Source organism: Oryza brachyantha, chromosome 4, assembly GCF_000231095.2.
Source record: "Oryza brachyantha chromosome 4, ObraRS2, whole genome shotgun sequence".
NCBI lineage: Eukaryota > Viridiplantae > Streptophyta > Magnoliopsida > Poales > Poaceae > Oryza > Oryza brachyantha.
In genome coordinates, this window is record NC_023166.2 from 12,294,417 (window position 1) to 12,311,185 (window position 16,769).

General features: G+C 40.9%; 2 protein-coding genes across 2 annotated transcripts; one reads left to right on the plus strand and one right to left on the minus strand.

The window, feature by feature from the left end:
• Positions 1 to 7,612: 7,612 nt before the first annotated feature.
• Positions 7,613 to 10,680, minus strand: LOC102700521 (probable inactive ATP-dependent zinc metalloprotease FTSHI 3, chloroplastic). Its single transcript, XM_040523137.1, has 4 exons — positions 9,613 to 10,680; positions 8,480 to 8,803; positions 8,100 to 8,400; positions 7,613 to 7,825 (listed from the first exon to the last, which is right to left on the minus strand). The coding sequence occupies exons 1-4, from the start codon at positions 10,504 to 10,506 to the stop codon at positions 7,629 to 7,631; spliced, it is 1,716 nt and encodes a 571-aa protein (XP_040379071.1). The 5' UTR covers positions 10,507 to 10,680; the 3' UTR covers positions 7,613 to 7,628.
• A 1,671-nt stretch (positions 10,681 to 12,351) lies between these two features.
• On the plus strand, positions 12,352 to 16,488 carry LOC102716120 (agmatine deiminase). Its single transcript, XM_015836817.2, has 10 exons — positions 12,352 to 12,646; positions 14,066 to 14,179; positions 14,284 to 14,379; positions 14,461 to 14,545; positions 14,770 to 14,825; positions 14,920 to 14,998; positions 15,235 to 15,369; positions 15,478 to 15,713; positions 15,803 to 15,955; positions 16,057 to 16,488. The coding sequence occupies exons 1-10, from the start codon at positions 12,548 to 12,550 to the stop codon at positions 16,144 to 16,146; spliced, it is 1,143 nt and encodes a 380-aa protein (XP_015692303.1). The 5' UTR covers positions 12,352 to 12,547; the 3' UTR covers positions 16,147 to 16,488.
• The last annotated feature ends 281 nt before the right edge of the window (positions 16,489 to 16,769 follow it).

Genomic DNA, 16,769 nt, shown 5'->3' on the forward strand with positions numbered 1-16,769 from the left:
TTCCATCGGGTATATTCCGCCGGTAGTATTATATTACCGGTAGAACTAATCTCAGATATATTTTTATACTTTGTTAATTAATTGATTAGCAGTATTTTGTAATTTTATTTTTAATAAAGATTGCAATAAAAAGTACGATATTACTCCTCAAATTTCATCTGCATGAAATATTGTTGATAGTATATTTTAATACTCGTTTGATAAAAATAGATAACGGTATATATCGGAGAACACGTCTTTTTTTTCCCTTATTCGCAAAGACGACGGTCGTTTCGGTCGATGCGATCGACCGTCGTGCGCTCCACAGATGGGATGGAACAACCACGACGGTATACCCCACCTCGTCCAGCTTTAGCATCTTGTCCCCGGTCACGAGATCAGGGCCGTCCGATCCCGGCCGTCCGATGCCGATCTCGCCGTGATCGGGTGGCGCCTTTTAGTTTTAGTATTTTTTCTTTCTATCTACTTCTTTCGTCCCATAAAAAACCAATCTTTCGATTTTTATGTCGAGCATTTAACCATCCGTCTTATTTAAAAAAATTTAAAAAATTTTAAACAAATTAATCATACATAAAGTACTATTTATGTTTTATCATCTAATAAAAATAAAATTATTAATCATAAATTTTTTAATAAGACGAAGAGTTAAACATTATATTAAAAAACTAAAAAATTAATTTGTTTTGGGATCGAGGGAGTGGACCGGAAGAACCCTAGCTGTCTGGCTAAGGTAGCTCGCAACTACCAGCCTAAACATAGCTCTACTGCTCAGTGCTCACTGCATGCGTACGTACACAAGCGATTAAGCAGCAGCAAGTTACCACGATCTGCCACTGCCATGCAAGAGGCTGGAGCTTCTTCTTCTTCTTCTATAAATTGAGGTGTGGCCTCTCCTCACCTTCCTTAACACCAAGCTAGAGACAGCAACTCACCAGCCACTAGCTAGCGTTGCCCTAGATAGATAGCTAACTAATCTTGAACTGATCGACAGAGTGCTAGCAGCAGCTCTTAAGTAGCTTATTAATTAACCGATTAAGAAGAGGAAGAGGAAGAGGAAGCTAGGGGGGGTTAAGTAGAAGCTAACTAGCTGCTAGTATATGGGAGGGAAGTCGTTCCTGTGCATCTTCAGCTTCTCGAGGAAGTCGAGGCGGTACTACGTCGACGACGAGGCGGCGGCGGCCGCGAGCGACTGGGAGCGGCCGGCGCCGACGACGACGACGAGGCTGCGCAAGGTCCGGTCGAGCGACGAGGACAACGGGTGGTGGGTCGGCGAGCGCGACGTCGACCAGAAGGCCTCCGACTTCATCGCCAGGTTCCACCAGTACCAGACCAACCTCGCCGTCGTCTGATCATCCATCCATCCAACTCGATCTGCCTCTCCTCGATCCGGCCTGCTGCATCTACATCTGCTGCATGCGTGTGCATTATGCATGCGTAATTAGCTAGCTCGAGAAGCTAGATCGATGTAGTGCTATTAGTACTAATTAAGCTGCCTATTATATGTTATTACATGCATATGTATATGTGTAATGGATATATGTCCATGTTCTATTGTATGTATATCGAAGAATAATATATAGTGCAGCTGGCTAGCTAGGGCGCCATGCATGACATGGTGAGGAGAATGGCCGGATCGAACTTCTATGTACAAATATAGTCGTTCTAGTTGTTTAATTATCACCGGTGATGATATATATATATATAATACTACCTCGGTTTCTTAATGTAAAATGTTTGACTTTTTAGGTTGTAACGTTTGACCATTCGCCTTATTTAAAAAGTCTAGTATAAATATAAAAAATGATAAGTCGTGCTTAAAGTTTTTTTATAATAAAGTAAGTCACAAGCAAAATAGATGATATTTTTCATATTTTTTTGAATAAGATAAATGGTCAAACATTGGAAAAAAATTAAACATCTTACATTATGAAACGGAGGGAGTAGTAAATAACGTTATAATACAATTTACAGTACGTCCCATGTATATATTGTTTGCACATGTGTGCCAGAGAAATACCAAACAAATCAGAAATATATCTCTAAAACATTTCTCAAAGATAGTGAATTTTCTCTCTATATAAAGATCCGAATTATGTACATCCGTACAGATCGGGTCAGCTTACGCTTCTGAAACAGGATATGCCTATATATTTGATGAATAAAGTCGGTACGGTTTCAATAACAAGATGTTGGCTCTCAATTAATGCAAATGTATGTCGCACAACTACAATAGCTACTGCCTTTATTATCTCGACGTATACATACAAGAAAAACTACAGGCGGTTTCATATAAATTTAATAATTAAGATAAATAATTACCGTATAGAAATTGTTGTGATTAAATATATGACAAAAGCTAACCCATATAACTGTATACTGTCATCAATGGTTAATTTAACAATTAAGAAGCTAGCTGGGTTGTTAGGAACTTTTGTGTTGTCTGAAAATTCAATAACACAAAATACAATTATAGACATAGTTATATTTTGAAATAGATGGGGTAGATCGATAGACACGCAATTAATTAGTCCATCAGTTTGAAAATATAAGACATCATTGTTTTTTTTTGTTATTTAGAAATTTTGACTAATAATTAATTTAACAATATATGTGTTTTATGATATACATGTGATACCTTTAGGCTTTTTATATAATATTTATTTTGAAATTATTGATAACATATTGTAAAAGAATTAATATAGTAAAAGGATAAGACTCAAAACTAGCTACCTTTAGTCTTGTGAGGGATTAAAAAGAGAAATAAAATTAAGCATGGAAATGTTATGACTAGTTAAGACGAGTAGATATGTGAAGAAGTTAATTAAATAGAAAATATTTATAGTTGGTTAGATGGAGTAGGTCGAGAAGTAGCTATATATATTTTGAAATAAATTTAAATGCTATATAATGCTATTTTTGAAATAAAGAGAGCAATAAATATGAGGCCACTAGCCACATCTGCATATATATTTCTTTTTTATATGTACATGTCCATGCATCAGTTATGACCAAGGGCAGAGCTACTAAGGAGAGAGGGTTGCTCGGTAATCTAGTAAAAAAATGTTTTAGCTATAATTCATATATTTTTACTGTATATGTCTCCCTGTGTCCAAACTTAAGCACCCGTATCCTAAAGTCGGTTCAAAACAGAGTAAAGCAAGCAAATGATGGTGTCCCCTCCATCTCTTTCTAGCTTCAATTCGTCTCTGGTTCTGAGAATTAAAGTTGATCTTTATCATCAGGTAGAGTATAGACAGCTATTTATTGGGATAACTTAAATATTGTAAATTAAAAATTAGAAGATAATTTAGGACAAGTTGTTTAGATAAAAACTGATGCAGAAAGTCTTTGAAAAAAGAAATAGTTTGACAACCGTGATATGCATAATTTATACTAACTCCATAGGATGAAAAGAAACAGAATTAATCCTTCTCCGGAATCGGATAATTTAAGCTATATATGAGGTAACTTACGCCTTAATTTTGTTGGCTGATGATATCATGCATTAGACCGTTCTTTGTTAGTTAGTAGTTCAGACAATTGTATACCCAACAATTAATTCTTCTGGTATATACATTTCTCTCATCACATCTGCACTAGTGCTGCATTAATGTTCTTTCAAATTAAGTTCAGGAGATCCTAACACCACAGTATTTATTGAGCGAGTACTCATCGAGGACGTATCTATAGACACAGAGTGTGAAGCACATGTGCGTGCATGCTTGCTATTTACAGTCGAATAAATGTTAATAAAATTAAATAAGTTGTTACTTGTAAGATCAATAAAAAATAATAAAACATGTAAGTAAATGAACGAGAAAAAGAAACTATATCTTATGATTTCTACTTGTGCAAAAAAAAGAGAAATATGATTTCTACGTAATAAGATAAATGTATTATTAAATTCGGATATGGCTTATAGTGTTTGCACTGAAAGAGCTGTGTCAAGTAATAGTTTTTTAAATGACGTGGAGAATACATGAATCACTACTAATGTCTTGCATTATAAATGTCATCATGCTGAAGTTCAGTAAAAACGTAAATTAGTACATGTGTGCATGAGATTGCTTGTAATTGCATGCAACCAGCAGGATGGGACGACGCAAAGCTTTGCACTGCACTTGAAATGGCTTCTACAGAGGAATGAGCTTTTTGTTGGGAAAGCAACTCAACTGGAAGCCTAGAAGAACTATTCGGCTCAGCGCTCTAGGTCTTTAGCAACGAAAGTCACTCATCAGTGCTGCTTTGTTCTTGCTTTTTCTCTTCTTGTCTCTAAAATTATTCTCCTCCATCATATCTCACTTGTCTCGTTCTCATCAATCTCATCTCTGATACCGTATGTATGCCTGCATCATATCCATGCAGGTTCAGTACTCTTGAGTTATACGCATAATGTGTGGTCAATTAGCATATGATAAATAGTTCTTTCTCCTTATACTTTTAATTTAATTGCATCATTTGTTATGATAAACAACAGGATCAAAACACCCTCTAACCGTCCAGAGTCCATATAAAAAGCAGTTATATTTCGGAAAAGAGTGATTGTTTTGGCTTTGAACCATAAAAGAAAAAAAAAGATATTTCCATATATCTCCCTTAATTTTCTTTTTTTCCTTAATTTCCGCAATATTAATTGGACCCTAAATAGGATAACAGTTGCATGTATTATGTAGTTAATGGTTAGGCTAAAATTGGTGTCTGCATTTTCTATATCCTATATACTCCTACAGTACCAAAGATCTTCAGTATTGTACCCTGGATATGTGTTAGGTAAGAGCCCTTCTCAGTTCGGTAGCTTCCCTTAGATTGTTCTAATTCCTCGAGAAAGTTGCAGAAAATGTAGTGTGCTTATCTCTCGTTTCAGCATATGCATGTCTTGTCCTAATCGTATTATATATCCTCTCTTTTGTGGGGCCTCATCGTATTATCCTAATTCCAAAGCACAAGCAATACTCCTACAACGTAGTAGTTGCGGTGCAAGACTGAGAGGACATAAAATCACCTTTACAGATTTCATCGATTTTGTGATTCCTGTATATGTACTTCTCTGGCTGGTGGCTGTCTAGTTTAACGTAGTTGCCATCCTCGTAAAATTAAGCATGCATGCTTATCAACGTCAAGCTGATTAATCATCTCAAATGTTTTCTCTTTCTGATCGATCTTCTCAATGATATTGTGGTAACTAGTCAGTAGGCATGTATACTTACTATATATAGCTACCGTGTGTCTCTTGTCTTGGTTCTGGTTACTACTCGAGCAATCGTGATCATGGTCGTAATGATCCATGACCTATAATTAGGAATGTGTCTCTGTAAACTTTGGGCAGAACAGTGTCAGGCTAAACCGCAGCAGTTCATTAGATATGCACACAGAACTCTGATCTGGAAGTGTAAGATAAGCTTCATTCAGGTCATATATAGATGCATGCACTGAGACCACCACAGCCTCTAAATCATCAGGAGAAAGATATAAGCAAAGCTGAGAACGAAAGATTGAAAGCTACAAATCAGTTTCCTTTTTATTCCCCCTCCCTTTTCATCCCTGTGACATGATCCTGCAGATAAGCATGGTTAAGCAGAACAAGCTAGGTCACAGCAGCACATCGAGCCTTGGGATTAAGAACACAAGAAGCCAAACCACACCATTCATTCCAGTCTATGACAGGTCGAAATCTACATTGCCAAAGCTGTGACCTTTACGCAGCCTTTTTCTTGCGGGGGAAGAGCTGGAGAAACTTCATCTTTGTCAAGGGTATATGTCCTGATTCTGCAGCCATTGCATGGCTTCCCAATTATTAAGGTCATGTCGTCGTCAGGACGGGATGTGTGTCTCTGACAGCAGATGGCTTTTCTTGGGTCAAGTAGCCAGGTCGCTCTCCGACTAACTGTCAGAGAATCCACTTAACACTGAACCCTATAACATGCAAATGCTGAAGAAAATGGCCAGATAACACAGGGCAAAGAGTACCATAGAGAAGTTCAAATTTAAAAGTTAAAACTTGGAAGGTGTATAATCTATACGTGCCTGCAGATTTACAGAAGAGAAGAGCAGAAGAAAGTTCAGGTGAAGCGAAATGATTCAGAACTTCCCGTCAGAAAAAAAAAATGATCCACAACGTGAAGAGACGTTCAGTGCTCAGGTAAAAGTGAAACAAAATGAGGCACAACGTGAAAGGGTGCTGAGTGCTGGTCTCTAATTGTAATTTCAAGATTTACTTACTGTCACAGATCCAGCCACAGCATAGCACTTCTGGTTTGTAGGAATAAGCTGAATGGCTTGGCATGTAATAACAGAACTGGAACTACTCTATCCTATCCTGTAATCTAATTTTGACTGTTCTATTAACAATTTGTATATGGAACAAAACCAGACAGTGTGCTTCTAGCAAGGTTATGGAGTGCAAGATTTTTGTCAAGTAAAATCCTTGGAGACCTTTGTATTTCACATGCACAAGCTTTGCTCTAGTAATTTGTAGCAGATTTCTCCTCCAAGCGCCTAAAGTCACAAGCTCAAGACTGAAGTATCCGACATGTTCCTATGTATGTTGGTAATTTCGATATCATTTCGATTGCAGCTTAATTCTTTCTTTCTGCATGTACAAAAAGAAAGAAAATAACATCAGCGATTGTGGCCTATGAATCAACGATCAAAACTGCAAGAATGAAAGGGAGTGTAGGTCAAAAGGAATTCAAAGCTTGTGACTTAAATCTTGTTGAGATTATTGAACAGTAAACATTTGATTTACTGAAGTTTGACTTGCTACCTTGTCCAAGGGGAAAAAATAGAGCAGTACCATGCAATGCCAAAATATATTAATCATTCCATGAGTGGATATTTAATACTCCATTAAACAGTCATAAACAGAAATCTACATATCCATGGAAACAAGAGTATGTGAAGGACGCATACTGCATAGAAACAGGCGGTTAATTCTCCAGCAGCTTCCTAAATGCTCATAAGTTTCTCAGCTATATAGCATACTTTGATGGTGAACATCAACTCACCCATACGGGCCATACATAATCCAAGCTGCCGGAGGGTAGTAAGGACATGCTCATTGTTAGAGATATATTCTTGCTGTATGTTTTTTACCAAATACTAGTCTGTTTCCTTTCCTGTCTCTTCCTGGTTAGGACTCTATTAGTCGGTTGAGGCAGATCCGATTGGACGTGACTATACATGTAATGATGCATGAGTAATCAATGATTGTATCATGATTCCAATCTAACTTACATGAGAATATATCTCTAACACTCATATTTTTAATACCCTCCTGATATCTAGGTTCAAGCCTACAGTGGACACGGAACTTGATATGGCTGGAAGTTTAGGGTTAATCTCCTTTAGATATGTGGTTAGTGGTTGTTTCCTGGTCTCATTTCTGAACCTCACAACTGCAATAAATGCACAAGATAAAACTTGAACTTAATTTTGGAACTGTATAGCTATGTGTTACCAACCAAATGACCCAAAAGGTAAGTGTTTCAAGTCCCATGTATTCTATTCTAATTTCATGCTCTATTAAAGAACTCACTAGATTCAGCTGATGGGGATGAAGCAAAGCCTGATATATGAATATATATAACAGATCAATGAACATATATGCTGATACCTTGCAAAATCTCCAGTTAGCTTAATGTATGATATCCCATAACTCCTCCAATATCATCTGGGTTCATTGGTTTATTTCCAGGTTTAGGTAACCATGGAAACAATTTGGTGAGGCCTTGCTTTTCAGAGTCAGCATTCTCTTGTCTACCGTTGACCCCATATCTCTCCCTCTCAATTGCATCCATAATGTCCTCCCGAGCCACACTATTGCCGCCTGCAAAAATCCAAGATCAGGATATTCATTGACAGATTTAAAACAATGGGTAAGTAGATAAAAGCCATGTATTATTATGATTTCTCCGGTAACAATTTCTAATATGGTGAAGTCAAGGCACTGAAAGGGAGGATGTTTCAGTTGCAGTTTTTGTGGGAACCAAAAGTCATATGTTCTACTTTTCTAAACCTTGTAATTCAAAGAATTGTTCAATGCAGCAATAACATCATGTGCATTAAGGCGATAAATGAAGTAGAAGATAAATTTCACTTACCCCTTCGAGCTGCTAGCAATGCAGCCTCATTCACAATGTTTGCTAGATCCGCACCAACCAATCCTGGGGTTAGATTAGCAACCAGATCACAAATTATTTCAGGATCCTCTTCCAAAGGAATTTCCCTTAAATGAACAGCCAAAATGTTCCTGCGCCCCTCCAAATCAGGCACGCCAACCAAAACTTTTCTTGAGAAGCGCCCAGGGCGACACAGAGCAGGATCCAATGCTTTAGGCCTATTAGTAGCAGCCATGACAATAACTTTCATGTCTGAGTCAAAACCATCCATCTCAGTAAGGAGCTGTTGATAGAGAAAGCAAGAAGATCTCCGTTCAGTGATATCATTTGAATCAAAGGACAGAAAGAAAAACTAGGCCTACCTGATTTAAAGTTTGGTCCCTTTCATCATTAAAACTTCTTCCTCGACTTCCACCCACAGCATCAAGTTCATCAATAAAAATGATAGATGGGGCAGCTTCTTTGGCTTCCTTGAACAAATCCCTGACACGGGCTGCTCCTCTTCCAACAAAAACTTCAACAAATTCACTAGCAGAAACAGAGAAAAAAGGAATTCCAGCCTCTCCTGCAACTGCCCTTGCAAGCAGAGTTTTCCCAGTTCCTGGAGGCCCAACAAGAAGAACACCCCTGGGTAATTTTGCTCCCAGCTTCTTATAGTTCAGCGAACCATGCAAGCAACTCACTACCTGCATTAGAAAATTGCTATCTATCACACTTAGTATATAACTATTTCTAGCAAGTCAAATTAAGAGAGTGGATATTAGTTGAAACTAATACGATTCTTAGTTATTAACAAAATTCCACACTCATGACAAGCTGCAGAGTTAAAAAATGGAAGTACAAGGCATCTATCCAACTTTACAAAAATGTTTGCTACTTTACTTCCACTGCTGCACTGCCTATCATATATGTGTCCATATTTCAAGTACCCTCCCAGACATAGAAAACAAATATGCAGCATATGCATTTTTAGATAATCGAAACAGAATTTTTAGATAGTCGAAATGGAGCAGATATATTGATAAAGGAGGTTTGGATTCATCTACATTTAAGCTTTCAGAACACCGTGTTGACACATTCCTATTTCCTCCGTTCCACAGCCTTCTTTGATCAGTAGAGCAACATGACAAGGATCCCAAACCCAATTTTCTGTTTCACTTTCACCCCGCAAGAGAGAATAGATTAGCTAGTTCAGATGGCACTACTGACATGGATGGCAACTGGCAAGTAAAACAGTTTTAGCATGTCACTCAATAAATCGAGTTAAGATTCTAATATGATGTACGAACCAGGCTATTCGATAATGCTTGGCCAAGGAAAAACAATCCCCGCATTTTTACTTGATTCACAATTGCTATACCAATATACTATGCACTCCCCTTCCTGTCCCACGGTATAATGCCTACTGATTATTATCTATGAACATTCATCAAACATTACAGAAAAGCAAAAAATAATCGTGAGTGATCATAGTTAGAGAAAAATCTGTCTTCACCTCCACGAGCTCCTCTTTGGCCTCATCGACACCCTGAACATCGTCAAACCCCACTCTCTGCTTCCTTGGCCGGCGCCGCTTGTCCGCGCCGCCCCCAGCGGACATCTGCCTCTGTATGAACCACATCATCGGCAGGAGCGACACCCACAGCGTGAGCAGCGTGCTCAGCATGTCCACCAGCAGCCTCCCCGCCGGCCGCGGCGCCGACCGGTAGTCCACCCCGCCGTCCCTCATAAGCCCCAGCAGGAACCCCTCGTCGTGCGGCACCCTCCTCGCGTAGTAAGGCCACTTCGCCGCGGCGCTTCTACCGGTCTCGCCCGCGTCGTCGCTGCTGCCCACGTCGTCCGCGGCCTTGCGGAAGTAGATGCGCCGCGAGTCCTCCTCGAACGCGGCGGCGGTGACGGCGCCCGCGCGGAGGCCCGCCAGGAGGTCCGAGTAGGCCACCTCCTTCGCGGCGTTCTTGGGCAGCGCGAGCCGGGCGGCGAGGAGGAGGACCGCCAGGACGATGGGCGCGGCCGCGGCCGGCGGCACGCGCCGAACGGCCCGCCGCAGCACGCCCGCGGCGTCCCCCGGGAGGTCCCGCGGAGACAGCCGCCGGAGCCGCCACCACAGCAGGCGCAGCCGCGGCCGGAGCCTCAGGCGCAGCCTCCTGTGGCCCGGCTTGCGGAACCCCAAGCCGGCCTCATTGTCCTTGTCTGCCTCGTCCGCCTTGGCAAGCACCGCGCCCCTCCACCGCGACCGCATCCCCGCGTGGCGGAGCGCCCCGCAGCCATTGCTCGAAGCGAGGCAGCTCCAAGAACCTTGCCGGGTGCTCCCGAAGCAAACCCGAGGGCGCGGGAGCGAGGCAGCGCACAAAGAGGGGGAGAAACAAGCCACCACCGCGGCGGCAGCCATGCCCGCGCCAGCCAAGCACCCTTCACCGTCTCCCCCAACGCCCCGCCCGCTACGCCATTCGATCGGACAAGGCAGGGGAGAGAGCGCGCGCGAGGTGTTCGAGGGAATTACCCCCGACGAGACGAGGCTCTCTCGGCTGGCTCGGCTGGGTGATGCTTGAATGGTGAGGATGAGAGGGGAAAAGATCTTTTTGTTTTCTTTTTTTTATTCTCGAGAAATAAATTGGTGGCTGTGGGCTTCCTGAGTTTACTTACTGGGCCGGGCCGGTTGTGGGTGCAGTTACAGGCCCAAACTTAGCACGTTGGAAAAGTAGCAAAATTGCTCGTTGCCAGTGGCCTGGCCCAAGTTATTTTCCGGCCTGGACACGGGTGTAAATGGGTTCACTTCCATCTACCTGGGCTAAGCTTACTGCACAACTTTGTTTTTATATTCACTAGAAATGAGTTGCGTTTTCGAAGAAGAAGAAGAAAAAAATGTTACGTACTCCCTTCGTTTCATAATATAAGATATTTGATTTTTTTACAATATTTAATCATTTATCTTATTCAAAAAATTATGAAAATATTATTTATTTTGCTTGTGACTTATTTTATTATCAAAAGAACTTTAAGCACGATTTGTTATTTTTTATATTTATACTAAATTTTTAAATAAGACGAATGGTCAAACATTATAACCAAAAAAGTTAAACATATTAGGTAGTAGATAACTTAGTACACTTCATCGTTTCGCACTTTTTTTCCACGAACTGTATGTATGGGTAATTTGTATTACAATTTCCCGCTGTCTCATAATTTGATGTTTTTTTTAATAATATATTGTTAACAACAACACCTCTTTATTAAAATATAAGAGATTTTGGCTGTAAATTTGTACAACCAAAATCTCTTATGTTATGAGACATAGGTAGTACGAAATTAACACCATATAAAAGTATTTTTTAAATAAGAATACATGCATGGCACTAAGCATATACTCACTTTGTATTTTAATAAATAACACTGTTAATATTCTGACATGTGTTTGATCATTCTTCTTATACAAAAACATGTGAACATGTGTAACTATCATTTACTTTTATCGTGAATAAATTTATTACTAATTGTATTTCAATTATAACTTATATTTTGCATATTTGCAAAAAAAAAGAATGATTAAGCGTATGAAAAAGTTAACAGCGTAGCGTCATCAATTAAAATATATATAAGCAAATATCGAGTGAGGAGAGCGAGTACAGACCTCCTTTTATGTGAAAAGGGTGCTCGTATTTAAGATCAGCTAGCCAAGAAAAAGGAGAGTACAACTTATTGTGCTGCTTTTTGGAACGCTTGATTTTAGATTCTTAGTACCAGAATCATTTAACAGAAGCATATGTTCCCGTGTATATTACAATATCTGCAGTTGCTCCCCAAAACAAAAAATCTACAGTGGAGTTGCCAGACAGCTCCACCAAAGCCTTAGGCTTTTTTCCACAGGCCAAATAATTCCACAAAGGTTTTCGCACGAGACAGCTCAATTTCTCTAAAATTTGCGCGAAATTTCTCCAAAACCGAAACGACGTACGCTAGCTGCGGACGCGTAGCATTAGCACGTAGCAAGAAAAGAATCGCCGGTACATTCCCCTGCGTAGCCGTAGCGTGGCGCATCTTCCGCTCGCCCACCACCACAAGTCCACAACTACTCCTCCGAGAATACTGATCCGCCGCGGGGCCCACCCTCCGGTCTCAGGTGAACCGCACCAAAGCGCACCTGGCGGTGGGCCCAGCATCCTGCCATCCTCTCGATGACATGTGGGGCCCCCCTGTTGCCGCCCGCCCCGATCTTTTCTTCTCGTCGTCCTCCTCCTCTGCCCGCACTCCCCCACCGCCGCCGCGCTGCCCACCAGCTGCCAGGGAAAACACCACCACGCGCGAGCCTACACGTAACTAGTATATAACGCAGCTCCGGTGACTGCAGCGGTGGGGGGAGCTCGGGCACCGCGGGATTAGCTCGAGAGATTTGGGAGCGGAGCGGAGAGGAGGGGAGGGAGGGAGGGAGTGTGATGGCGAAGGCGGCGGCCATGGAGGGTCGCCCGGCGAAGATGGGGTTCCGGATGCCGGCGGAGTGGGAGCCGCACAAGCAGTGCTGGATGGGCTGGCCCGTACGTGTTCCATCCCTATCTCCCTCTCCAATCTCTCTCCCGCCCTTGGGGGAGTCTCCGTTCGGATTCTCCCGCCTGTAGCCGCTGCCGTGTTGCTCATCATTTTCCCCCTTCCTTTGATGATGGAACATGATGTGTGTTTGTGTTTATTTGTTGTTCTTCGCTTGGATTCTGATAGATCCCTGCGGTTTTATCGCGGAAAAGCAAATGGATTCTGCCGTGTCGTGTGGAACTCGATTGCCTCGTCCTCTTAGATTAGCTTCTCCTGCCCCGAAGTGAATGAATTTTGATGGATCCGACACCTGCCGCACATGTAAATCAGTCCATCGATCTAAGTGTGCACAGCAATTTGGTGTAGTGGTATTATTTATTTATATGTGAAGTTAGAATCTTTCAATTGGCACTAGCTTGCGAGGATGTTTTAGTTGGATTCTGCCACCACCTCACGGAACATCAATAATTTATTACTCTTGACTTCGATGCACATGGATTAGTTTTTTAAGTAGGAACACTGTTCATTGGCTATATTGGTTGTTCAAACGACAGTATCATTTTTATCTTAAACTATTCATGAGACTGTTGCTTTATTGGAAAATTTCAAACGATATATTCGTAAATGGAAATAATTTGTGAATAAAACTTTTATATACGCGTTGTTAGCGATCTAAAATCAGAGGCTACAAAACAAACTATAATAAAAAAATAAAATCAATTTTAAATTTAAGGTTAATAATTTAAATTTAATGTTTTTGTAAAACTACCCCTCCAAAAGATAATGAGTGAATCTTTGAGGTTTGTTTGTTGTTGGAATGGCAATAGAAAGTTGTAATTATGGGACTATCACGCTCTTAAAGTTCTACTGTTCCCTGTCCTTGCATGACTCAATATATCAATCATTTTGAGGCAAAATCAATATATCAATCATGACCACCATTTTCTTTGGCTTCTGATTTTCTGATCTAGAGCTATTTATCTGTCTTTGTTCACGTTATTGTAGCACAGCACTTGAAACCCAATCAAATCGACATTTTGTACATATATGTGTTTTATAACCATGAATGATCAATTTATTAGTGACATGCATGGACTATACTCTGCGCGTGTCCTATTTTATCTCTGCCTGATGATTCACTATCCAACTGATGTGGTTTCCTTTTCCATCTATTCTACCGGTTGCAATTTGTTGACACAACTCTGTAAGGGGGGTGGTTATATGGAATATCCACATGGCAATATTAAATTCTTGTTATTGTCAACTATGGTCTTGAAAATCAAAAGTGAACCGAATCCATTTTATCTATGTTTAGTCCACATCCTTGATCTGTACTATATTACACAACCTATTGCTTTAAAAAAAATAAAGAATCCCAAGTGCATTCTAAACAGTGAATGTTCTTGTTTTTTCTCTTTGAATTCCAGGAGCGCCGAGACAATTGGCGGGAGCTTGCTGGTCCAGCTCGAAAAGTATTTGCGAGAACTGCAATCGCCATTTCAAAGTTTGAGCCTGTTACCATTTGTGCAAGTGCCAAGCAGGTAAACTTGTTTTCTCCACATTGCTTCATATGAACTGTGTTATGAATTGCTGTGCAATCATGCGTGGTACAATGGTGCCAATTTTGCACTTTTCTCTCATGCAGTACGCCTATGTCCATGAGCTAATGCTACATCAACCAAACATCAGGGTGGTCGAGATGAGCATGAATGATTGCTGGTTTCGTGATATTGGTCCCACTGTATGCCACTTCAAGTCTTCTTATCTATTCCCAATTTGCTGTTCAGTGTTTGGGGTTGCTAATAGTATCCCTGTTTTTCAGTTTATTATTCGTGAAGGTGGAGCAGGTTTAGGAATCTCAGCACAAAATATAGCAGGAATTGATTGGGAATTTAATGCTTGGGGAGGTATGTTGTTCTTATATTGAGTGATATGTTTATTTAGTGCTTTTTCATGCTGTTTATTTCAATTAAATTGTTTGTGTCATGAAATGTTTTTTCCTTCACAAAGTAAATCTCTTTACTAATGTCCATTACTAATACAGTATAAAGTGTCCATTATTAATACATGCTAGTGTCTTAGCACCTGCTCTGCATGAAGACTCAATGCATTGTGCTGCTAATGCCTGCAGGAGCCATTGATGGTTGCTACGCTGATTGGAGCCTTGACAGCTATGTTGCCAAGAAAGTAATAAGTGAATAACCTTCTCAATGAAATTTTACTCTTTTTTTTGTTAGTCTTCATATGCATTAACTACTACTTTTTTGGTCATTGATTTCAGATAGTTGAGATTGAGAGGGTCCCTAGATTTCCACATACAATGGTTCTTGAAGGTGGAAGCATTCATGTAGACGGAGAAGGTTGTTATTTGCTGACAAGCATATAGTTTCAGTATATTTTTCGGTATAGGATCTACCATGGGGCGGTGGGGGCTTGAGCCCCCAATAGGAGGACCATGCAACCCCCCCCCCCCCCTCCTCCCCTAAAGTTTTATGTCAAAGATCAATGAAAAGGAGGGGTGGAGCTCTATATAGTTTGTTCAAACCCCCTAGATCCACCACTGGTTTCTTGCTAATGAATTGTCATATTCAAACAGGTACATGCATCACAACAGAAGAGTGCTTGCTGAATCCTAACAGAAACCCCAACATGACTAAACTAGAGATAGAGAATGAGCTGAAGGATTTTCTTGGAGTCACAAAGGTCATCTGGATACCTCATGGGCTTTATGGTAACCACCAAATGCATTCTGTCACATAAAGGTGTAAAACCATAATACCTCTGTTCATTCGTTGTTCAACCAATCTACTGATAAAATTGGGCTGCAATGTTTTTCTAGGTGACATGGATACAAATGGCCATGTTGACAATTTATGTTGTTTCATTAAACCCGGGGTGGTCCTTTTGTCATGGACCGATGATGAGAACGACCCACAGTACCAAAGGTCAGTTGAGGCACTCTCAACTCTCTCCAAGTCTGTTGATGCGAAAGGACGGCAGATAGACGTTGTGAAGATACACACCCCAGGGCCTCTGTACATGACAAAGGAAGAGTCGGAGGGCGTTGAAAACACGGTCAGTATTTCTGCCACACTCGTTACTAGTCTGAAAACGAGCGTTTCATCCGTTTCTAAAAACGACTAACGCATGGCTGTTTTCTCCAGGGGCATGCTGTACCGAGGGAGCCAGGCACGAGGCTGGCTGCCTCGTACGTGAACTTCTACATAGCCAATGGCGGGATTGTAGCACCAGCTTTCGGCGACAAGTGGGACGAAGAAGCGCGTGCTGTTCTTCAGAAGGCATTTCCTGATCATGAGGTGAGCTTCACTGACCATTTTAATCACTTCGAAACATGAGCAAGCAGCGGCACTTTGGTTGTTGCACACTAAAGAAGTTAATGGGACCTGTGAAATTTCAGGTGGTTATGGTGGAAGGCGCGAGAGAGATCGTGCTCGCAGGTGGAAACATACATTGCATCACGCAGCAGCAGCCGGTGCGCCCGTCTTAGTTTTAGCTGGCAGCCGCAGCCATGCTCTACGGCGATGGCTCGATCGTACGTCGTTTGTTTGCCCCCGAAACCAAATGCAAATGCGTTGACAGAATAAGGCCGCAAGCAATTCGTATGAGCTTTCGGTAGGGGTTACATATATATACCTGTAGTGTTATTACAGATAAAATTCAGCAGTATGATAGGTGGATGTACACACATGTAACTTAACTCGTAGCCATGTCCATCTCTGATGCAGACGCCGGGAGGTGGTGCTAATCCCGAGGCACCAATGGTGGTGCTTATATTGAAATATTATTTATCTGTTTATTTACCAAGGAGTTGCTGGCATTGGGGAAGAGATATACTCGCTCGGATTGTTCGACGCCCTAAGATACATTTGATCATTTATCTTATTCAATCTTTTTTCTTCAAATATATAAAAAAATATAAGCCATATTTAAAGTTACTTTAATAATAAAATAAAATACATAAAATTAAAAATATTATATATATTTTTAAAATAAGAGGGAGGGTGATCGTATGTTTATAATGTCAACGACGTTAAGAAACCAGATGGACTAATTGATTACTTCGGAGTTGCAACTACACTGAGCAGCTACAATACCCTCTTGGTGAACATA